The sequence below is a fragment of the Podarcis gaigeae genome (assembly GCF_964106915.1).
Source record: "Podarcis gaigeae genome assembly, chromosome: 2".
Classification (NCBI taxonomy): domain Eukaryota; kingdom Metazoa; phylum Chordata; class Lepidosauria; order Squamata; family Lacertidae; genus Podarcis; species Podarcis gaigeae.
In genome coordinates, this window is record NC_139679.1 from 117,342,246 (window position 1) to 117,366,425 (window position 24,180).

The following is a 24,180-nucleotide window of genomic DNA, read 5'->3' on the forward strand; positions in this document are numbered from 1 at the left end:
TAAAGAAACTATAAATGAAAACAAAAGCCCGCTGCTTTGAAGGTCTTATCCCCCACTGACTCTTTTCTTCTCTGCAAAACTGGTCTCTGCTCCAGGCGCTCCGATCCCTTTGCAAAGCTCGCCGCGTCCATCGCCTCGCAAGGAACCCTGGGAGTTGTAGTCCCGGAGGCCGCGCGGAGAATGGCCGCGCCGGGCCTGCCGCCCTACAACTCCCAGGGTTCCGCGGGAGGGGAAGCGAGTGGGTGGCTAACCGGTTTAAGTTAGCAATGCAGACGTTCCTCCCAAAGACTCGGGGATTAGAAAGGCTGGGCTCCGCTGGAGCAGCTCCGACAGAGTTGCAGAATTAGCAGTATTATATTTATATTTACATTTTTATTATTGATTTTTCCTCCCGCTTTCCTGCACAAGAAAGGATCTTTTAGCCTGCGGGCGGGGGAAGAAGAGAGGGGTGCACTTTGCACATGCTCAGAGACATTCTCTTCAACGATTTCCGCCTTCCCCCGCCCCCAGCCCTAGGTGGGTGTGGGAGGGGGCGGGCTGGTGGGTGGGCGATCCTTGCAGGAAAGGGTAGCGGGGCGCGCTTTGCACATGCTCAGAAGGAGCCTGGCCTTCCCTGTTGCATCAGGCGAAGGGACTTCTCGGCGCCTTCAGACGAGCTTGGCTGCGCTTCGCCATCCGTTTCCGTAGGTTGGGGTGCGGGGGGGGGAAGGGAAGACTTTTTGCACATGCTCTAAAGCATTTTTTAATAATAATAATAATAATAGTAATAAACTCCTTCCGCCTCCGCCCGCAGCCACCTTTTCTTTTCCCTGAAATATATATATATATATATATATATATATATGCAGGTTTTGGTGTCCTCGGGTGTCTTCCCGTGTAAAAGTTGGGGTGTCTAGGCGACGTTTCGACGAGGTCTCACTCGTCATCTTCAGGCTGGTGCTTTCGGCTTCTTGTTACTGGAACAGAGCGGGATCTCAATGTTTGAGTTCCTATAAATACTGTATATATATATATATATATTTGGGGGGGTTGAAGTTAGATTGTGCTTGCTTCCCGGGGAGAGCTGGGTGGTGCTACGATTTGCACTCTGCACGTGCTCAGGGGCTCGGCGCTGCAGCACGTGGGGCCTAGCGCTCTCGACCGAAGCGATTGCTCCTCCTGATTTTTCTCCTGATGCGGAAGGAGACCGAGAAGCAAATGTTCTACGATGGAGCCTTGGTAGCGCTGCAAACTTGAACTCACGACTTTTCTGCGCCCCCAGAGAGAGAGATCCGGGTTGCTTGCTTGCTTTTTCTCTCCCACCGCACCCCGCTTTCCCTTTCAATCATTTTTAAAAAATAATTAAAACTCCCTTTTCTTTTCTTTTCCTCCCCTCTCCCCCTCCCCCACTAGGAGCACAAAATTTCCGCCATCACCCCAGCTTTACCATGGACACCGGAGTTGAAAAGGGTGCAGAAGAGAAAATTCAGGTAGGAATTATCAGGGAGGAAAGGGGAGCGTGCAAATGTCCACATCCAACAAAGATCATTAACTTTAAAAATTTTTAAAAAGCTGTATTAATTGGTCTGGATTAGAGCGTTGCTTTTGAATGGAGGAGTTTGCAGGTTCAAACCACAGCTCCTTGGGTATAGCTAAGGGGAGGTGGGGGAGCACCTGCCCCCCCAAAAGAAATCAATTTTTTAAAAAATCAATACAGATCTGAGGTTCTGCTCCCACTTTTTATAGGGAAGGAAGGAAAATTAGTGTCAGAGAACCTGCTTTTTATGCAGAAGGACCCAGGTCCAAACACCAGTGGCATTTCCAGGTAGAATCATAGAGTTGGAAGGGACCCTGAGGGTCATCTAGTCCAACCCCCTGCAATGCAGGAATCTTTTGCCCAACGTGGAACTCGAACTCACAACCCTGAGATAAGAGTCTCCTGCTGTACCGGCTGAGCTATCCCAACTGGTAGGACTGGGGAAGGTGGTGGCGGTCTCCTGCCTGACACTCTGGAAATCTGCCAGTCTGTGTTGACATTACTGAACTAGATGGACCAAAAGTCTGATTCAATATATGGCAGCTCCCTTTGTTCCTAATTATCTGAGGACAGGCTGTAGCTCAATGGGAGAATGCGTGCTTTGTCCCGGGTTCAATCCCCGAAATCTCTTAAGTTTTTTTGGTTTTTTTTTAAAGCATCTGATTGGCTGCCGTGAGAAAAGGGTGCTGAACTTTATCCAATAGCTGAGCTTTCTTATTTTCTAAAACAGTGGTTCTTCAAACTTTTTTCTCCAGGCCACGCTTTCAGAATAAAAAATGTGCTCAGACCACACTACTTTTTTTATTTGATAAGAAATACAGTGGTACCTCGGGTTACATACGCTTCAGGTTGCATACGCTTCAGGTTACAGACTCCCGCTAACCCAGAAGTAGTACCTCGGGTTAAGAACTTTGCTTCAGGATGAGAACAGAAATCGGCACGGCAGCAGCAGGAGGCCCCATTAGCTAAAGTGGTGCTTCGGGTTAAGAACAGTTTCCTCTGGAACGAATTAAGTACTTAACCCAAGGTACCACTGTACTTTGGAAAGCAAAAAGAAACAACACCTTGATTTCCGCTTGATTTATAACGTCAAGCAAAACTACTTTATAATGTAATCGTGCAACACTTAGAAAGTGTAAAACAATGAATCCACATAGGAACATGAATTATAAACGAGCCTTGTACCTTAAGTATGTATACAGACTCAATGAGTTGAAAAAAAATATCTGGACATACTTTGCAAATAAATACCAGTAACTAAGATCATTTTGATTCTATACTACGCTGAAATGTTTAAATGTTTCTTGGTGGTTCACAAACTGCGGCTGGTGCAGAACCTGGCAGCCAGGTTGCAAGTTGGTTTGGGCACACAATGCCAATCCTGGCCCAACTGTACTGGCTACCACTTAGTTTCAAAGTGCTGGTTTTGACCCATAAAGCCTTATGTGGATCAGGATCCCAGTACCTCGACCGAGACATTCCCAGGGAAACCAAAATGCTTGTTTACAAAGCTATTGTACCAACCTTACTGTACGCTTATGAAACATGGACCACTTATAAACACCATCTCCAACTCGAAAGATTCCATCAACGGTGTCTCCGGAAAATTTTTGCACATCACTTGGGAAGACAGGCGAACTAATGCCAGTGTACTGGAAGAAGCAAAGATCACCAGTGTCGAAGCAATGATTCTTAAATGTCAACTTTGGATCGGTCATGTTGAGTGGATGCCTGGTGATCGTCTTCCAAAGCAACTACTCTATTCCGAACTTAAAAATGGAAAGCGTAATGCTGGTGGTCAACAAAAGAGGTTCAAAGACTCTCTGAAGACAAGTCTTTAAAAATGTAGTATAAACACCGACAACTGGGAAACACTGGCCTGCGAGCGTTCCAGTTGGAGAACAGCCTTTACCAAAGGTGTCATGGACTTTGAAGATGCTTGAACTCAAGACGAAAGGGAGAAACGTGCTAAGAAGAAGGCGCGCTTGGCAAATCCACACGGTGATCAACTCCCACCCGGAAACCTTTGTCCCCACTGTGGAAGGACGTGTGGATCCAGAATTGGCCTCCACAGTCACTTATGGACCCACTGTTAAGACCGTGTTCATGGAAGACAATCTTGCTTGGCTAAGAGTGATCACCCAAGAAGAAAGACGACTATTACCAAGTTGCATTCCAAAGCTTTAATTGTTTTCCATTCCAGTAGGAATGAGAAGGAACCTGTGGCCCTCCACGTTTGTCCCCACTGTGGAAGGATGTGTGGATCTACAATTGGCCTCCACGGTCACGTACAGATTCACTGTTAAAGCCGTATTCATGGAAGACAATCTTACTTGGCTACGAGTTATCACCAAAGAAGAAGAAGAGAAGACTTTGAGGACTGCCTCTCTCCATTTGAACCTTCCTGCAAACCCTGCGATCATCATCCATGTGAGAAATCTGCAGGATGGAAACACGAGAAACAGGCCTTTTCAGTGGTGGCTCCCAGTTTGGGGAATCCTCCCCTCAGGGACTCTCGCCTGCAGCCCTCTTTGTCGAGTTTTAGACTCCAGACAAAAAAAAATTCTCTTCAGCTGGGTTTTTGACCCTAAGTCTGAAAGGTTTTTAAGTATTTGTGGCTTTTCTAGGGCAGGGTCTGCTAGGCCCTGTGATTTTTTGTACAGAAGGTGTGCATTTGTTTTTATTGACTGTGTTTATTGTAATTGTTTTTGATATTTTTTGTGTGTGTCTGTAAGTTGCTTTGAGCTGTTTTTATGAGTGAAGCCATTAGTAAGTATTAATAATGCCTGAGGAAGTACCATCCACCTTGGGCCCGTAAAAAGCAAGTTGAGACTTTTGTGGGTAAGCTAAGAGCCTTTTTGGACCCTGGGAGATAACCTGGTGTGTCAGAAGGAAAATGAATTGAGATATATATAGTAACTTTGTATTAAGGTAACATTTTTATATGTAACTATATTTTTGCAATATTTTATTTAAGTTGTCTGTTGTTGTTTCAGTTTTCTGTATACCAATTAGAGATATTTTTAATATATTAAGTGGTATAGAAATTAAATGATGATAATAATATTTTCAAATGCAGCAAGGGTTGGGCCTTATCTCAATGAAGTACAATTAAATTTATTAAAACAGGAATAAAATACAGGTTTCTATTTTTGTAATGTCCTTTGGAGACTGGCCAGACCCGTGTACCAGACCAGTACATCACTACTCCCTGTTCCTTATCTTGAAACAACGTGTTTAACGTCTCCTGTTATAAAAATAAAACTTTGAATTGGTCCAACTTAATCAGTCTTCTAGATTAGTCAAACAAGTTGTGTTCACAGCAAATGCTGTTTTTAGCACTGGTGCTTTTAGTATGCCCAGATGCGAGCCAAGCACATTCTTGGTTTTGGTTATATGTCTTACGTAACTTCTATCCGGATACACTTTTTAAAAACAACAGTTGTTTGCTGTTTGATATAGTTTTATTAGATGTTGCTGAAATGGTTTTGCTTTAATGATAGTAAGCTATGTTGAATCAAAATTGTTGCAGAAGTTGCAATGCATGTATTTTGGGCATACGATTTATCATAGAATCATAGAATCATAGAGTTGGAAGAGACCCCAAGGGCCATCGAGTCCAACCCCCTGCCAAGCAGGAAACACCATCAGAGCACTCCTGACATATGGTTGTCAAGCCTCTGCTTAAAGACCTCCAAAGAAGGAGACTCCACCCCCCTCCTTGGCAGCAAATTCCACTGTCAAACAGCTCTTACTGTCAGGAAGTTCTTCCTAATGTTTAGGTGGAATCTTCTTTCTTGTAGTTTGGAACCATTACTCCGTGTCCGCTTCTCTGGAGCAGCAGAAAACAACCTTTCTCCCTCCTCTATGTGACATCCTTTTATATATTTGAACATGGCTATCATATCACCCCTTAACCTCCTCTTCTCCAAGCTAAACATGCCCAGCTCCCTTAGCCATTCTTCATAAGGCATCGTTTCCAGGCCTTTGACCATTTTGGTTGCCCTTATCAAATCCTTTCATGTGGTTGGATATCTGTGGAATGTAATCTTGCTTTTCTTTGATAATGGCGGGGGGAGTATCCTTCCAAAGAAAAAAATGGCTACAAATATCCCTTCGTTTGAGCATCTCTCATCCCTTTTCCTTGTACAATTCTAGCTTTGCTGATTCTGGTAATTATGATTTAATTTCTCAACTCTGCTTCAAATCAATATTTTAGATTTGTAGTAATATTCATAACAATACTTTTATTTTTGTACGGCTTTTATGCCGTTAGCCTCATTTTATCTTCTTTTCTGTAGTGCTTAAGTTCTGAACAGGTCAAAACTGCATGGTGGTTGTGGGGAGAGAATGGGTGAGGACAGAATGGTCCCTGAGCTTTTCGGAGGAAGGAAGGGATAACTGTCAGCTTCCTCCCACCCCAGTTTATTATTTTCTTTATAAAAAATATTTATATACCATTGTATCATAAAAACATACCACTGCGGCTTACGAAGTTATAAAAATAAAAAATGGAGTAAAATAATAAAAATAAACATCAATAGACAGATGGCTACATTGCACGCAAAATAGTGTTTGATATTGAAAACGGACTCTGGGGGGTTGGCCTTGTTTTTATTTTTATTATTAATTGAGTTTACGGTATATACCGCCCTATACCCAGAGGTCTCAGGATGGTTCACATAAAAGATATATATGAGCATACAGACAGTAAGGGTGGTAGTAGGATGCCAGAAGTGAACTTATTTTGGAAATAAGTTCTTGAGATTATTAGAAATGCACCACTCAGTCTATTACAGTGGTACCATGGGTTAAGTACTTAATTCGTTCCGGAGGTCCGTACTTAACCTGAAACTGTTCTTAAGCTGAAGCACCACTTTAGCTAATGGGGCCTCCTGCTGCTGCCGCACCGCCGGAGCACGATTTCTGTTCTTATCCTGAAGCAAAGTTCTTTACCTGAAGCACTATTTCTGGGTTAGCGGAGTGTGTAACCTGAAGGGTATGTAACCTGAAGCGTATGTAACCCGAGGCACCACTGTACAGTTATAGGAAAGAAGAGGTTAGTATTCCCCTCAATAAAGATGGAAGACCTCCTAGTGGCTTTTAATACATGCGCATGATTTAAGCCACAGGGGTCAGCAAACTTTTTCAGCCATGGGCCAGTCCACTGTCCCTCAGACCTTGGGGGGGCCGGACTATATTTTGAAAAGAAAAAAAAAAAGAACGGATTTCTATGCCCCACAAATAACCCAGAGATGCATTTTAAATAAAAGCACACATTCTACTCATGTAAAAACACGCTGATTCCTGGACCGTCTGCGGGCCAGATTGAGAAGGCGATTGGGCTGGATCCGGCCCCCAGGCCTTAGTTTGCCTACCCATGATTTAAGTCCTTGCCACGTAATTTGTGGCCTTTAATCAGTTGGGAAGAAGCCGTAGCACAGAGCAAATGTTTCAAATGTAGAAACGTCCAGGTTCAGTTCCTGGCATCTTGAAGCAAATCAGGTAACGCTTCTCTTTCTTCAGGTGGTGCCAAAGGAACGCCTCACGCTCCTTAAGCAAAAGAGAAGAGACCGCGAAGCTCAGCCTGAGAAGCCAGCGGACAGCAAGAAGATGCTGACTGAAGAGAAAGTTGAAGCATCAGCTGCCACTGAGGAGCTAAAGGTTAGGAACATCCTCTCCTGTTTTTCTAGGGCTCCGTAAGACCTTGGCGTGCTGCACAATTTTTTTTAGGAGATTATCTCTATGATGTTAGGGTGCCAAAAGGCAAGAAAAAGATCTGAAAGCCTTTATGAGGAGGGGGTGTAGTTCAGTTGGCAGAACATCTCTTGTACGTTCCTGGGTTCAATCCTCAACATCTCCAAAAAGAACTGGGAATGTTCCCGGCCTGAGACACTGCCGTTTAAGTGTAGACAGTTTGAGGTGGCTGGACCAATGTCCTGATTCAGTATTGTAGCCTTATTGGAATTCACCGATTGGGTCTGCGTTACTCCGGGACGGGAGGAAGGAAGTCAAAATGACACCGAGGTTGGTTCAAAGAAAGAGTTTATTCTGCTCTCCGGATAGCAGAAGGCACTTGCGTGGTGAGTCCACAGCAAGTACAAAGAAATAATGAGAAGTTTCATGCAGTATTTATATCCTCCAGGCATCCTCTCCCCCTTCCGCAGCACGTCAACTTGTATACGCAGGTTGACATCACATATGTTCCTGCTCTGGTACTCTCAACCATGAAAGGATCTTCCTTCCTGTACTTCTGACCATAAAAGGATCTTCCTCTTCCTATTCTTATCTGGGAAGACGTCATAATCCCCAGGAACACGCTTTTGGCGTTTTCCCCGGACATTGGTCTTGCGCGTATTTTGTGGTCAGCACATAAGATAAAGTTCTGACGTGTTTTCTTTGTTCCCCTGGAGAGCCAAGGCCATCCCTTGCTGTGACTGATAAAGGAGAGAACTGTTTATGCCGTTGTGTCCTTATTATGGTTTTGCTCAACAGTTCAAGTTTTACACATTTAAAAGTGCTCTCTTTTGAAAGAACAAAAGGGGGGGGGGATTGAGTCAGTTTTTAAACTTACTACACAGAAACCCATTCCTTCAGTATGAGGCAGCTTTCTGTAACTGTGGGAAATATCCCCACCTCTGCACCAGTGTTAGTGTTGCAAGTATATATGGAATACCTGTGGCCCACTCAAATTGCGTCCAAGAATCGACAGACACAGCAGTGGAGAAAAAGAAGGCAAAGTTTATTGTTGAGCAATAAAGACCCAGTGGAATCGTTTCCAGAGCCTGGATGCCGAAACCCCGGTGCATTGGGGTTTTACCCCTGAGTACAAACAGCATAGGAACACGGGTGGTGCTGTGGGTTAAACCACAGAGCCTAGGACTTGCCGATCAGAAGGTCGGCGGTTCGAATCCCCGCACCGAGGTGAGCTCCTGTTGTTCAGTCCCAGCTCCTGCCAAGCTAGCAGTTCGAAAGCACGTCAAAGTGCAAGTAGATAAATAGGTACCACTCTAGCGGGAAGGTAAACGGCATTTCCGTGCGCTGCTCTGGTTCGCCAGAAGCGGCTTAGTCATGCTGGTCACATGACCCGGAAGCTGTCTGCGGTCAAACGCCAGCTTCCTCGGCCAATAAAGCGAGATGAACACTGCAACCCCAGAGTCGGTCACGACTGGACCTAACGGCCAGGGGTCCCTTTTCCTTTACCTTTACAGACAGCATAAAACATGACATAGTCGTATGTTGCAGCAAAAATCAAACCAATGAGCGCGCACAAGTTCTTCCTCTGACCATGTAAAGAATACTTATGCTTTTCTCAAATGGTGCGTCAATTTTCAGCAATAAAGAGGAAAAGAAATCTATTTGACCATTGAAGCCTGAATAACCCCCACCATCTGTTATTGACTTAGAACATTGCATTGTGGCTGACTGTTTTTTCCTGTTCCCTATCTCAGAGTCGGTCACGACTGGACCTAATGGTCAGGGGTCTCTTTACCTAACTCAGCCCCATCTTGTGAGCCTGAGAAGCTGTCTGGAGAAAGATCCCTATAGAAAAATGCCAAAACATTAGATTTGTTGTTTCCTTCAATCACAATAGCAGGGCAGAGAGAGCAATAGGGCAGAGGGCAACTTTTGGATTTTTAAGATCTAAGCACTTTAGTTCTGCTGAAGCCTTAGCGATTCAAACCTCATTAGGATACATGGATATACAAAACTCATCATTAGGATATATGGCTATATATGGATATATGATTATATAGAAATCATAAGGGTAAAATTCTTCCAGGTGGTCTTGCCACATTAGAAAACTCAAATATATAAGGTAGGCGTCAAACGGCTCCTTAAAAACCAGGGTTACAGTTGCCAAAATGGAACGCCTAGGTGCCATTTCTGGGCCAGGCGACTCGACAGTTGTATTTTTCAATGCAACATTTGCGTTCCTGAACTTCATTCCAACTGTGCAGATAAAATATAGCAGATATAATTCTACAGGATGTGAAAACGGTCAAGATCCAATGATCCCCAGGCATGCACCTCCAGATGGTGGAGACATCAGGCGCCATCCTGGCAACCGGGAATCCTTACTCGGTTTCAAGTGGCCAATAACCACATGCAAAATGCGCCTGGAGAATTTCAAACACTTCTTTGCACCAATGTGGCTGGTTCCAGAGATAACTGGAAAAGGACCTGTAGCTGGTTTTCCTCACCCCAGTTAGGCACAATTCAGCTTCTTGGAATGGAAATGAAAGATATCTTCCTATTTGTGACGTCCTTCAGAGGCAAGGCAGACCGCCATACCAGACTGGTTCTCCACCACTTCCCCATCTTGAACCAAGGCAGTTATGTCTCACCTCCTCCTTTAAAAAGAAAGCCTAGAATAGGGTTTTATAGATTACTTAGTTGTCTTCACAGCAGATGCTATTTTTAGCGTTGATATTTTTGGCACGCTCAGATGTGAGCCAAGCACGTTCTTGTGTAATTTAGGATTTGATAATGCGTCCACGTAACTTCTGTCCAGATAGGCTTTATAAAAATAGCAGTTGTTTGCATTTGATGTCGTTTTATTAGTCGGTGCTAAAATTATTTGGTCTGAGGGCAGCAAACTGTTTCATCAGAATTCTTGCAGAAGTTGCTTGTGATTTATCAACTCTTGCAGTATAGAGGGAACATTAGAAATCGGAACATAAGCCTAACAACCAGCTAAACCAGTAAACGATGCCTATAGGCCCTTCGGATGCTGTTGGACTGCAATCAGCCACCCAGCTAGCATGGCCATGGATGATGGGACTTGTAGTCCAGGAACGTCTGAAGGGCAACAGGTTCCACATCTGTGAAGTAGGAGATAAAACCTAGCCTAGCCACATCTGGAAGGTTCCTCATCCCTTGTGTAAGCTGTTAAATGTAATAATACTGTAAAAACACACACCACAAAACTGGTCTGAGGTGTGAGTGGTTCTACCTGGTGGTTTGTTTCAGACAGTGGACCATTTTTCTGGCCTTATCAGCCAGCTTGTGTCTGATTTCCAAACTACTCAAAGTACATCTACTGCAAGATGCTGAGGTACATGTACATTGAGTTGAGGTCCTGGCCTGTGGATTGTATAAACCATGGTTTCCTGTTACACCCATACCAGGAAACTGATTTAATCCCCGGTTATGAAACCAGGACTGATTTCTAACTAGTACCGTATTTTTCGCCCTATAGGACGCACTTTTTCCCCTCCAAAAATGAAGGGGAAATGTGTGTGCGTCCTATGGGGCGAATGCAGGCTTTCGCTGAAGCCTGGAGAGCGAGAGGGGTCGGTGCGCACCGACCCCTCTCGCTCTCTAGGCTTCAGGAGAGCCGCAGCGCCAGCCCCACAAGGTCGGGGGACAGCGAGGAGGCGGAACACCGCCATCCCGCTGTCTCCCGATGTGGTTTGGAGGCTGACGGCGGGGAGACGCGTGCTTCTCCCCGCCGCCAGCCCCGCAATCTCCGGGGACAGCGGGGAGGCGCAGCGCATCTTCCCGCTGTCCCCGGACCTGATCTGCAGGCAGCGGCGGGGAGAAGAGCGCTTCTCCCTGCTGCCTGCCCTGCAAGCTCCGGGGACATCGGGGAGGCGCAACGCGTCCTCCTGCTGTCCCCGGACCTGATCTGCAGGTGGGCGGCGGGGAGAAGAGAGCTTCTCCCCGCTGCCAGCCCCACAAGCGCCTGGGGGGGGGAATAATTTTTTTTCTTTATTTCCCCCCCAAAAAACTTGGTGCGTCCTATGGGCCGGTGCGTCCTATGGGGCGAAAAATATGGTAATTCAGCCACGTGCCCAGTAAACCATGGTTTCTGTCAGAGAAGATGGAGCCTGTGACCTACACTTACACAAATGGCAGACAGAATAATGTAAGTCAGATTCATAAGGGAACACTCCATGATGACCCTACTGCTGTTGCTTGCTGAAGCCTTTTTAAACCACAGAAACTGTGGTGGTGATCAGGAATGTTATTCCAAATCAGATCCTAAGGGTTTCATTCTTTCTCCTTCCCACCCCCACCCCCCCACTTTCAGCATGAGAAATTACAGGAGAGTCTCAGTGATCAGTTAGATATCAAAAGCGAGAAGGTTAAAGGGGACAGCAGCAGCGACGAACTGATGATCGTGGATGCTACGGAAGAGGAATGCGGAAACAGCAATGAGGTACTGATCAGCCGGAGGGGTGGTATTTCTTTAAGGTTGTGGCTAAATTTTCCTGGAAATACAGGCAGAAATATTTTCCTGGAAATAAAGGAGGAAAAATTATTTAGTAGTCCTTTCAAGACCACCAGCAATTTTCAAGTGTCCACTGGGGAGAGGGGGCTGGGAGTTTGGGATTTTTGTTTGTCAGTGTTGACGCCTTGAATTGGGCTTGGCAACTGGCAAGCGGTTGCAGGAATAAGCCGTGATACAATCAGTTCAATCCCTGTGAAGGCTTCTGCACATATCACTGCTATGGGCCATCAGTTTGATGGCACAATAATTTTTAATCTGCTAAACCAGGATCCCAAGGCCATATGCGTGAAAGAGAATACAACGAATGCTTTTTAAACTTAAAGCCCTAACAAGTGGCCGCTCGTGGTGAAGACCCATTTAGTCAGCCGGGAAAGACTGTTGGAACCAAAATGAGATTTGATCGCTTCCAGGAAGTGGGTGCCTGTTGTATCTCAACCAGAGTGCTATTCCACAGAACAGGGGTTGCCATGCTAAAAGCCCTGTGCCAGGTTACTCCTGAGGCCTTTGGGAATTTTAGGATAAACATTCCTGCAGACTGCAGCATGATCTAGGTAAAGGTAAAGGGACCCCTGACCATTAGGTCCAGTTGTGGCCGACTCTGGGGTTGCGGCGCTCATCTCGCTTTATTGGCTGAGGGAGCCGGCGTACAGCTTCTGGGCCAACATGACTAAGCCGCTTCTGGCGAACCAGAGCAGTGCACAGAAATGCCGTTTACCTTCCCGCCGGAGCGGTACCTATTTATCTACTTGCACTTTGACGTGCTTTCGATCTGCTAGGCAGGAGCAGGGACCGAGCAACAGGAGCTCACCCCGTCGCAGGGATTTGAACCGCCGACCTTCTGATTGGCAAGTCCTAGGCTCTGTGGTTTAACCCACAGTGCCACCCGCGTCCCTGCAGCATGATCTACTTGGGTGTAAAAGGGATAAGGCAGTCTCCCAAGTAAAGTGGTCCTGAGCTGTATGAGGGTCTTCTATGTTAGTACCAATCAATCAATCAAACCTTTATTGCATTAGCATACAGCCATAGCAGGATAAGACAAAAAAATAAATAAATAAAAAATGCTAGAGACAAGCAACCAAACAAGATTCAAAGCGATATTACTGGCGTTATGACATTTAAATTACCCTAAGACAATAATGTAAAGATTTAGTTGCCGGCGCCGGGAATCTAAAATGCGGATGTATATAAAGCATATAATGGCCCCAAAATAGGCTCGGCACATTAAGTTAAAAAGGTAATAAAAAGGATTAAAACAGGTCCAGGTCTAGGACACACTACCCCGTCAGAGTAGCCCTGAGTTTCAAAGCCTGCACTTTTTAAAAAAATATATATATAATATTTATTAAATTTTTGTTTGACAATAAAGATATATATAAAAAAACATACCAAATTCAGATATCCTCATTTCATAAACATCCTTGGACTTCCTCACGCCTCTTGTTGCTACTCTCTAAACTCATAAGTTTTACCAGCAAATTATTAACTTAATTTGTCTATTAAAATTTCCCAATATTCAAATCTCAAATTTAATCTTTTAAGTTTCTCTTGTCAAAGTACCATTTATCCATAATTTATCTTATTTTTCAATTACATTAACTTTTACAGATATAGATTATTAATTTGTTGGAGCCCTGATTTTGCAGATCATACATTTTTCTTAACATTCATACAGTTTACAATGCTTTTGTAGATAGTCTTTAAACTTCTTCCAGTTCTCCTCCTCCAATTCTTCTCCCTGGTTTCGGATTCTGCCGGTCATCTCATCCAGTTCCATATAGTCCATCAGTTGCATCTGCCATTCTTCCAGTGTGGGCAAATCTTGAGTTTTCCAGCCCTTAGCAATGAGTATCCTTGCTGCTGTTGTGGCATACATAAAAAAAGTTTGATCCTTTGAGAAGGATCAAAGCCTGCACTATAAAGATTGCCACCCCACGTGAAATTTGGGGATTTGCGTCCACAAGAAGCGATTTCAAACAGTCTTCCTTAGATGTGATGGTGGACGGGGTCAAGAGGAGGAGCTTAGTTCTTATTAGCTCATAAATAGGGCAGTAGAAAAAGAAATGTATGAAGTCCTCTACTTCATTCATTGTGCATGGACATAGACGCTGAGTAATAGGGGTCTTAGAGTAAATCCCCTGCAGGAAGGCCGTGGGTATAGAATGGAAACGGGCCATGGTAAACGCTCTTCTCAAATTGGGCTCTGTCAGGTCTATCAAGTAGTTGGCAAGTGATCTTACCACTTTCACTTTAGGGAGCCACATGGAGAGGCGAGCTGTGGTGGACTGTGCCCGGTCCATGGCCCCGTCTCTTGTAAGAATCCAGGCCCGGATTTTATGTTGGTCCCAAGATGACAGCGTGTCAAGATCTGGGAGGGAGTAGCGTGCAGTAATAGTCTCCATGGCCTTGGACCATTTATTGCTATGAGAACTAGTTAAAAAGGCTTGCCTGGCTAGTAGGGAATCTGGGGCTTTGATTAATTTACAATAAAAACTGATAATTCTAATGTGGGCTCTCGCAACAATGGAGGGGAGGCCCAGTTCTGTTCTTAACTGTGCAGCAACTGAGCCCTTGGGGAGACCCAGTAACTTCGCCGTTGTAGTGTTTTTAAATTCCACCCCCAGATTTCAACCCCATACAGTAACATCGGGAGGACTTTGCTGATAAATGCTTTTCTGATTGGTGGAACCAACTGGCCGCCTTTTGCATAGAAGAATTTCTCCAAGGCTTTGATGGTTCTACGGGCAGCCAGGATGGTCATATTTAGGTGAGCTGACCAGCTAAGCCCATGCTGAAAAGTGATACCCAAATACTTGAATGCTGAACAATATTCAATAGAGTGGCCCTCGAAATTCCAAAATTGCTTACGAATTTTTGTGCCAAAAGAAAGAATTTTGGTTTTGGCAAAATTGATTTTGAGGGAGTTGGTATCACAATATGTCATGAGCCCTCTGAGCATGTTATTTAAGCCCTGCTTGGTTAAAGACAGTATCACCATGTCGTCCGCATAGAGTAATATGGGGATCTTGCGCTGTTGTAAAGAGGGGGCAGATTGGTTTAGGGCCTTCATGGTTGTAACGATGTCATTGATGTAAAAATTAAATAGAAAAGGGGCCAAAAGGCAGCCCTGTTTGACCCCTTTATTCAGAGGGATATGTTAGTACCAACACGTATACGGTCATACCTTGGAAGTCGAACGGAATCCGTTCCAGAAGTCCATTTGACTTCCAAAACGTTCAGAAACCAAAGCGCGGCTTCCGATTGGCTGCAGGAAACTCCTGCAGCCAATCGGAAGCCCCTTCGGACATTTGGGTTCCAAAGAGCGTTCGCAAACCGGAACACTCACTTCCGGGTTTGCAGCGTTTGGGAGCCACAATATCGGAGTACCATGGCATTCGGGATCCAAGGTACAACTGTATATCATAGGTGAAGTGGCTGAAAATGTGGATAGACTTTGTGGCTAGGTTGGGATGAAACTTGAAGAGAGACACTAGGAGAGTGTCTGGCCACACGGATTCTTAATCTTCATAGTAACTGGAGCTGCATATTTCTTTAAAAAGGAAATCCTCAAAAGGAGGAAGCGGCGGCCGTTGGTTTCGGTTGATCTTAGTAATTTTATTCATTGGAAGGTGTTGCCGGATTCCGAAGCGATGGACCTGAGGAAAGAGAAGAAGGAAGAGGATGGAGAAGAAGGAAACAGCAGTGAGGAGATAGTGGTAAGGTTTTTTGGGGGGTGGAGTTCAGTGTAGGGTAAGCAGACTCAATAGTTGACACGGGTGGGCAGATTCCTTATTGACCCAAAACACGGAGCCAAGCCGGCTATCATAAATTGCAGGGATTGCCAGCATACTGCCCAAGGATGCCAGCCTGCCTGCCAGTACCTCCAGCAGTGGCACCTGCAAAAGGCCTTTGTAAATATCCTCTGAAAAATCCACAATGTACAGGAGACCCTTTGCTCTTCTTGCCAAATTCCTGTTGCACTGCCTCAGCTTCTCCTAAATTAAAAACTCCCTCTTAAACGTGCCCACATTTCATTGGATGAGAGGACTGGGCTCCTTCCCTTCTGCGCTGAAGAGGGGAGAGGTGCAAAGAGCTTCTCCCTGTGACTGGCGGGGGTTGATGTGGGTGCCTCTTCCCCCATTGATTTGGGGGGCATTCCCACATCATCTTGGGGTCCTGTTTCTTTTTTTTGCTCATCAGTGTTACACCATGCCACTTCGGCGGCCATTTTGTGACTGGTGCCCCCGGCACTTTCTCAACCTCTTTAATATCTATATATTTATTATCTATATATTTTAAAAAGGAGAAAGAAAATGTGTTACTACTGCAGTAACTGTCCAGTTATTATCCAGTGTCAGCGAGTTCCACAGCTGCTGTCCGTTTTTATTAGCTCCTTTTTCCAAACGAACATTAAAAACAATCTAAAATTTTCACCCAGAACCTCCATACAGGTTTGTGCCCCGGGAAGGTCACTTTGGTACTGCGGTTTGACTTCACCCCTGGAGGTGCACTCCATTGCCCCTTGGGACAGAGGCCAACAACCTGCTGCCTGTGGCTCCTGCTGGGCTCTCATTTTTTGTAAGAAAATGAACAATTTTTCCCTGTATAGCTCATGGTTTGTGCCCTCTCTCTCTCTCTCTCTCTCTCTCTCTCTCTCTCCCCCCGCTCTGTCTCCCCCTCCGCCAACACTTTGCCTTTGTAGGATTCGGGAGGCATTGAAATCAGGTAAGAATTCACCTGCTTTCGGGCTTTTTTCCCAGAGGTGGGGGAGGGGATCGTCAAACTTGTGTACATCTGACGCCTCATCTGTACCATACATTCAAAGCAGTATTGTGCCAATTTACACAGTCACGGCTTCCCCCAAAGAATCCTGGGAAGTGAAATTAATGGGCCTACAATAGCCATGTCCATTAAGAGCCAGCAGAGGGTGTTGGGGCCTGGGAAATCATGGTTGAGTCGTAAGATAAGAACGACCTTCCAGATGTTGCTGGAATCCCAGTTTGCCACCATCTCTGGCCATGCTGGCTGGGACCAGTGAAAGTCCAGCCTTACCCCTGTTGCCCATCTTTCCTGCAAGGAACAGAAAAATAAAACACTTCTCTGAGGTATTTTGTGCTGAAGGTCCTGACAGGGATACGAACCCAGGACCTCTTGTGCATTAAGGAGGCTTTCTATTAATGTAGAGTCTTTTTTGCTGTTCAAACATAAAGCTATTTACACGGTTCATTTTCTGTTTACGTATCCCCCCACCCCTCTCTCCCACTGCCTCATAATCCTCAGGGAAGAAGAGGACACTCTGGTGCAGAGACTTGAGGAGCTCAAACGGAAATACGGTGATCTGTGTCAGAACAGCCCTGCCTTCCAGGAGATGATGCTGAGACTCAAAGGTCTGCCTCTTCCACTCAGCGTTGGGCAGAATGACCTTTGTTTGTTAAGGGTTTGGGGATTTTTAGCTCTGAAGGGGGAACAACAGATCCCAGGGTGGGTGTCCTTTAAATGCATGCCCCTTAGCTGCTTAGATCCCTCTTTGCAGTGAGCTGCCTAGTTTGCTTCCTCTTTTATTTGAAGCATTTTTGCTCCACTCTTTAGTCGAAAATGCTCAAGTCTGACTTGGAAAGATCAGTTATAAGAAGGTCGGCCCTCAATCCGAAAAACACAACGCATGTGGAAAAAGTGATGGGGAGGGGGGAGGAAAAAAGCAACTGCACCCGTTCCTTGAAGCTGCAGTTCTTATCATGATTAGTTCAGATGGATAATTACTATTTATACCCTACCCATCTGGCTGGGTTTCCCCAGCCACTCTGGGCGGCTCCCAACAGAATATTAAAAACACAATCAAACATTAAAAACTTCCCTAAACAGGGCTGCCTTCAGATGTCTTCTAAAAGTCAGATAGTTGTTTATCTCCTTGACATCCATGGGGCAGGTGCTACTACCGAGAAGGCCCTCTGCCTGGTTCCCTGTAGCCTCACTTCTCACAGGGAGGGAACCGCCAGAAGGCCCTCGGAGCTGGACCTCAGTGTCCGACCTGAACGAGAGGTGTGGCTGCTAGTTGATGCCAGTTCAAGGATGGCCAAATGTAGTCAGGCTTCCTCAGCAGCGGCGATGGAGTAGCCTAATGGACTGGCTGCCACGAGGTAATTTAATTTAAGTTGCCGGCTTGATTTCAGTTCTATCTTTGCAGCAGGAGTAGATCTGCTGAAATGAGTGGACCTAATACTTAGCCACTTTCGTAGATTTCAGTGGGTCTGAAATACAACCCATGAGGACTAGGACCTTGCTTCCAAATGGCGCCTGCAATAATATCTACCTTTGCTTAGCCAAATCTGCTGCTGCTGCTCCGTTTGATGAATTCTCTCCCTGTCTTGATGCTCTCGTCCCTGCAGCCGGCTGGTTGGGCCACAGCAAGGAAGGGGAGCCTTCTCTGGGGAGCTCGGAGCGGCTGCAGCTGAACCGGATGATGTGGGGGGGAGATGAGGTCAGCTTCTCTCAGTTGGAAGGCCAGGCCGGAGCATCCGAGGGCCACTCTCTGGACAGCCGGGGACCAATTTCCATCCCTTTTGGAAGGGGCTTCTTCGACTTCAGCGAGTTCGCCGTGCAGCAGAGCTTCTTGCAGAAGAAGGGTCTCCCAGAGGTCTCGAAGGCCTATGGGGTGGTGGGCCTGAGTCCAGGCGCCGAGAAGCCCCCGCCGGCCGAGAAGCCCTACAAGTGCAACGAGTGCGGGAAGAGCTTTGGCAAGCGGTCGACGCTGAACACGCACGGGCGGACGCACACGGGCGAGAAGCCCTTCAAGTGCTCCCACTGCGACAAGCGCTTCAGCCAGAGCTCCCACCTGCAGCTGCACGAGCGGACCCACACCGGCGAGAAGCCCTACAAGTGCCTCCTGTGCGAGAAGAGCTACAACCAGCGCTCCAGCCTCATCATCCACGAGCGCAGCCACACCGGGGAGAAGCCCTACACCTGCCTGGAGTGCGGGAAGAGCTTCAGCCAGAAGGCCACGCTTGTTCTGCACGAGAAGAGCCACCGGGGTGAGAAGCCCTACAAGTGCCTGGAGTGCGGCAAGGGCTTCAGCCTGAGCGCCGACCTCATCCGCCACCAGAGCATCCACACCGGCGAGAAGCCCTACACCTGCTCCGAGTGCGGGAAGAGCTTCAGCCAGAACTCGCACCTCATGGCCCACATCCGGACCCACACGGGCGAGAAGCCCCACAAGTGCCTGGAGTGCGGCAAGGGCTTCAACTGGACCTCGGAGCTCGTCGCCCACGAGCGGACCCACACCGGCGAGAAGCCCTACCAGTGCCTCTACTGCGAGAAGAGCTTCAGTGTGCGCTCCAGCCTCAGCAAGCATGAGCGGACCCACACCGGCGAGAAGCCCTACATCTGCCTGCAGTGCGGCAAGGGCTTCATCCAGCGCTCCAGCCTGGTGGCGCACGAGCGCTCCCACACCGGCGAGAAGCCCTACATGTGCCTGGGCTGCGGGAAGTGCTTCCGCGAGAGCTCCCAGCTCATCGCCCACGAGCGGACGCACACCAGCGAGAAGCCCTACGTCTGCCCCGAGTGCGGGAGCTGCTTCAAGGCCAAGGCGGCCCTCATCCGGCACCAGCGTTGCCACCTGGGCCTGAACTCTTTCATATGCGCGGACTGCGGGAAGATCTTCTCGTCGGCCGCCGAGAGCCCGGATAAATGCCCCGAGTGCGTCAACCTGGGCCTGATGGCCGACCTGGCACAAGCCTCCGGAGAGGCCTACCTAGAGGCGGCAGAAGGAGAAGGAGGAGAAGACGGAAGTGAGGCGAAGATATGAGAAGCGGTTTTTCCTTTCCTCTTGGCCGGTGACCTCTTGCACCCTCTTTCAGGTGAAAGGATGGCGTCAAAGAACTGTGCCACAGCTGAGGGCGAACTCTGGTCTGGTCACTGAAGGAAGAGCCGGTGGACACGGTTGCCTTCTCCAAACATGGCTGTGAAAAGGATGGGGCGGCCCTCCCCTCCATTTTGGGCTAACTGCTTCCTTCTCTTTCCTCCTCCTCTTTTTTCTGGCCCTACGGCTCTCCCTTCTCCATGTTGGGCTTGGTAAGGAAGGGGCGCTAGAGAGGTGTGAGGCTGCTGCCTAGCAACAGTCCACCATGTTCTCCATCGGCCTCCCAGGAAGCAGGAAAAGGCCCAAATGCCTAATGGCTCCCTCCTTGTGGCAAAACAATGGACATTTTCAGACCACTGGGCGAGGAAAGCATGGGGGGGGGAGGCGATTATGCATAGGAAGGAGGGATGGTGACGTGGTTTGAGGCCTACCCCATTAGTCTCCCCCTCAACCCTTGTCTCATTTTGTTTTTATCTGGTGAGGAGGGTTTGGCGTTGCAATTGAGTAGCCATTTTAGCATTGATTCATGCTGTGGCTTGGCCTAGATAACCCCCTCGCTGTCAAGCCCTAACCGGACTGCAACGTTGCTTGGATTTGGCAAATGAATTTCGCCCGGGCTTTGCTTTCCGCAGAATAAGTTTATGAAGAACTGCCCATCAGGACAAGGTGGACCCAAGCTGGGGTCGAGAATGGGAATAGCACTGACTGCCAATCTGAGCTGGCCGAGGTGCCGGACCATGTGTTGGCACACGGCAAAGGATTTGAATCCATGCCGGCCATTTTACCCTGAGAAATGGGTTGGAACCGTGGCATCATAATAGGAATGGACCAGGAACAGAAGCAAAACTGGCTTTCTTTTTTAGATGAATTACGTTTTGATTGTAGGAAATGAATTCAATTTTTTGTCTTGTTTAGCATCTGGCTTGGGTAGCAGTCTCAACTAGCGGTGTATGTGATATTATTTATTTATATATATACATATATGTACGTCTGTGAACTGTCTTCTCTTTGTCACGCTGAGGGTAGGCTTTTTGCTGCTGGGACATTTTTATCCTGCCTCACATACATTTTTCAAACTTCTCCAAACTGCTGGAATGGGCACGGAATTGGACTTTAGTTTAGAGATGTAGCAGGATGCGGTGGTAGAATCCAGAAAAGGGTCCGACAGCACTCCTGCCCTCCTTTTGAATCAGATACGTTTGGTTGAAAGGAGAAAGCTAGCAGATAATTGGGAGGGGAAGAGTCTAGCCCAGACCACTTCTTGCAAGGGAGTTTAAGTGAGGAATCATTTTTAAAAACACGGTTCGGTAGAAGTTACAGCCCCATTTTACACTTCAGGACTCTTGCCACCTCATTCCGTTCTTTGTGGAGACAAGGCCTTAGAGCAGAGATGAGGAACCTCTGGCCTTAAATATGGTGTTGGACTCCATCTCCCATCAACACCAGCCTGCAGAGCAGCGGGGCATGATGGCAGTTGTAGTCCAGCAACACCCAGGAGGACAACCATCTTTGCCATTTCTGCCTCGGGAGACTGTCAGCACCTCATACCAGGTTCAAGAAACCTTTGGCTGTTGCTGAACTACAATCCCCTGGCTACTGGCCATGCTTACTGGGGCGGTGGGAGTTGTAGTTCCTCAAACCGGTTTTTGACAATTGGGCGCTAGCCCAAAGAATCATGGGAGTTTCTGTGAAAGGGACAAAGAGTTTCTCCAGCAAATAATTCTCCTCAGCAATCTTCCCCAGTCTGGTGCCCTCCAGATTTTGTTGGACTCCGGTCATCCCTGACCATTGCTGTGCTTCCTGAGGCAATCTTTGGCTCTCCAGATGTTGATGAACTGCATCTCCCATCAGCCCCCACAAGGGTGACCCAGGGATGCTGGGTGTTGTAGTCCAACAGCAGGGTGCCAGTTCCTCATCTTGGCCTTAGAAGGCCCTAAAGGGCTATTGAAGGCCTCACATGAAGGGTCATTCCCCCCCCCTTCACCCCACTCCTGAGCTGCTCAGCTGGGGGGGGGGTGCAGATCTCTCCCACTGGTTCAACAAATCTTGACTTTTTCAGATGTGGGTACCATTATCTCATGGCCCAGATGCCTCGTTTGAAAGTAGAAATTCAGTGTCGGATTCTCCCTTTATATAAGCAGCTTTCAAGCCAGGGAGAAGAGTGGATTTAGACGTCTGGCACCCACATGCTTCAGATACTGGAAAAAGATTATAGAGGAAAGCTCAGGTGCACTTTCAAATAAGTAATGCCCCTCTGCGTGTGATGTTTCTGTCACTTATAAATGCATAACTGTGGAGGATCTATGCCGGTATTCGGGAAAGGCCTCTTCGGAGTGTGGCATCTGACGGGGACCCTTTACCGCTGTGCTAGATCCCAAATATAGGAATCTGCGGTCTGAAAGTTGTGTGATTACCTAAAAAAGATAACCGCAGAAGGAAGAATCACACATTTCATTCCTGCCAGCAATATAGGAGGTGAAGCTGTGACCCTCCAGAGGACGTTCGACTCCAACTCCCATCAGCCCTGCAGCCACCATGGGTCAGAGGGTGATGGGATTTGTAGTCCCACAACCACTGAAGGGCCACAGGATCCCTAGTCCTGATCTATATCTACACCACCAGAATCTTCACTGGTGTACGCAAGACACAGGGAGCTTGCAGCCTTCAATATGTTTTTGAACTCTCAGCTCCCATCCCCAGCCTGCATGGAAAATGGTCACGAATAATGGGAGTTGTAGACCACGTTTGGAGGGCCACAGATTCCTGTGTTGCATTCTAGGGTTTATTTAAGGCCATGAATTTCCCCTGAAAAATTGGACGCTGCTAGCAAGAAAGGGGAGAAGTTACTGAACAGCCCTAACAAACAAACCAACCGACTGCCTGTGCGTAGCTCTTTTTAATCCCTTTTTGCTGATTTTTGTTTTATTTTATAAAATGGTATTGTTCGCTTTCTCTCTTCATCTCTAGATTTGCTTTGAATACAAATATGCTTTGTTTTGAATACCTTTCTGCCTCTTTTTCTGCTTTATTTCTTAAGCTGAATAAAATGATCTTTGCAAAAGCAGGATGTTTCCGTGCTGGTTGTCTTGCTGCCACACCGTCGGACTACAACTCTCAGCATCCCTAACCTTTCTGGCTGTGCCTGATGGGTGTCGGAACCCCATCTGGAGGGGGCTTCCCTGTTCTAATGGTTAAAAAAACCATTACTTAAGTCAAGACTCTTGGTCTATGTAGATAAGATGTACACACATTATTTTTCCAAAGAATTTAAAACAGAGCTTTCCAAACTTTTCATGTTGCTGACACACTTTTTAGACATGCATCATTTTGTGACACAGTAATTCAATTTTAGGGATGCGGGTGGCGCTGTGGGTTAAACCACAGAGCGTAGGACTTGCCGATCAGAAGGTTGGCGGTTCGAATCCCCGTGACGGGGTGAGCTCCCGTTGCTCGGTCCCTGCTCCTGCCAACCTAGCACTTCGAAAGCACGTCAAAGTGCAAGTAGATAAATAGGTACTGCTCCTGCAGGAAGATAAACGGTGTTTCCGTGCGCTGCTTTGGTTCACTAGAAGCAGCTTAGTCATGCTGGCCACATGACCTAGAAGCTGTACGCCAGCTCCCTCGGCCAATAAAGCAAGAGTCAGTCACGACTGGACCTAACGGTCAGGGGTCCCTTTACCTTTAATTCACTTTAACTAGCAAACCAGAGGTTAAACAAACCCTTTTCTAGCCCCCGGGAGCATTCACGTGACAGACCTTCACATTGCAGTCGGCACACTAACATGTCACGACACACTGTTTGGAAAGCTCTGATTTAAAGGCTCCCCCACCATTTTATCCTTCCAACAATCCTTTGAGGTAGATGAGGGTGACTTACTTCACAAAATGTCACCCAGTGAGCTTCATAGCTGAGGGAGGGGTGAGGATTTGAACCTGAGTCTCTTTAAAAGCACAACACCAAACCCAGCCACAATTTGGGAAACCATCATTGGGTGGGATGTGTTGGGTGCCTCATTTTTAGTCAAGATCCCATCTGTGGATGAAACCGATTTAACACTTGCTGTAAATTAATGGAGAACAGTCCTTCAGCCCATGATGTTCTCTTCAGTACAGTGGTACCTTAGGTTACAGACGCTTCAGGTTACATACGCTTCAGGTTACAGACTCCGCTAACCCAGAAATAGTACCTCGGGTTAAGAACTTTGCTTCAGGATGAGAACAGAAATTGTGTGGTGGCGGCGCAGCGGCAGCAGGAAACCCCGTTAGCTAAAGTGGCACGTCAGGTTTAAGAACAGATTCAGGTTAAGAATGGACCTCCGGAACGAATTAAGTTCTTAACCCGAGGTACCACTGTACTATCAGTAGCTGTGGGGACTAGCCCACAGCCTTCCAGTTGTTACTGAACTACAACTCCCAGTCGGAGATTATGGGAGTCGCAACCCCGCATCTAGAGGCTGTGTCGGCACCTGGGAAACTCATGCTATGCCAGTGGCAGCTGGTGAGGTTTGGAAGGGCAGCGACTTGGGCAAGGAGTGTCCTTCAGGCGTTACGGAAGAATCCTTGGAGGCTGATGGC

The 24,180-nt window shown here is 47.0% G+C and overlaps 2 protein-coding genes and 2 long non-coding RNA genes across 6 annotated transcripts in view; 3 read left to right on the top strand and 1 right to left on the bottom strand.

Moving 5' to 3' along the window:
• The window catches only part of LOC310838313, a 437,762-nt gene that overhangs the window by 60,850 nt on the left and 352,732 nt on the right, over nucleotides 1–24,180 (top strand). The window lies entirely within an intron of this gene.
• The window catches only part of LOC310837352 (uncharacterized protein), a 93,973-nt gene that overhangs the window by 13,041 nt on the left and 56,752 nt on the right, over nucleotides 1–24,180 (top strand). The window lies entirely within an intron of this gene.
• Nucleotides 231–22,669, top strand: LOC310837406 (uncharacterized protein). 3 transcript variants are annotated; one of them, XM_083723967.1, is made up of 8 exons: nucleotides 231–349; nucleotides 1,393–1,469; nucleotides 7,043–7,180; nucleotides 11,553–11,681; nucleotides 15,380–15,466; nucleotides 16,453–16,475; nucleotides 17,031–17,137; nucleotides 18,137–22,669. In XM_083723967.1, the coding sequence occupies exons 2-8, from the start codon at nucleotides 1,428–1,430 to the stop codon at nucleotides 19,549–19,551; spliced, it is 1,941 nt and encodes a 646-aa protein (XP_083580093.1). In that variant the 5' UTR covers nucleotides 231–349; nucleotides 1,393–1,427; the 3' UTR covers nucleotides 19,552–22,669. The 3 variants fall into 3 exon arrangements, with proteins under 3 accessions (XP_083580093.1, XP_083580091.1, XP_083580092.1); XM_083723965.1 differs by lacking the exon at nucleotides 231–349 and adding an exon at nucleotides 365–516; XM_083723966.1 differs by lacking the exon at nucleotides 231–349 and adding an exon at nucleotides 555–683.
• On the bottom strand, nucleotides 20,914–23,845 carry LOC310838147. The gene is made up of 2 exons (XR_014560728.1): nucleotides 23,326–23,845; nucleotides 20,914–22,789 (listed from the first exon to the last, which is right to left on the bottom strand). It is a non-coding gene; the product is annotated as an uncharacterized lncRNA (long non-coding RNA).

Bases quoted from the DNA above. Each gene is read 5' to 3' on its own strand.
- LOC310837406 (XM_083723965.1), top strand. From the start codon at position 462: ATGCTCAGAGACATTCTCTTCAACGATTTCCGCCTTCCCCCGCCCCCA. The intron at 16,476-17,030 runs GTAAGAATTCAC...CATAATCCTCAG, and splicing joins TCGGGAGGCATTGAAATCAG to GGAAGAAGAGGACACTCTGG. The intron at 17,138-18,136 runs GTCTGCCTCTTC...TCGTCCCTGCAG, and splicing joins GATGATGCTGAGACTCAAAG to CCGGCTGGTTGGGCCACAGC.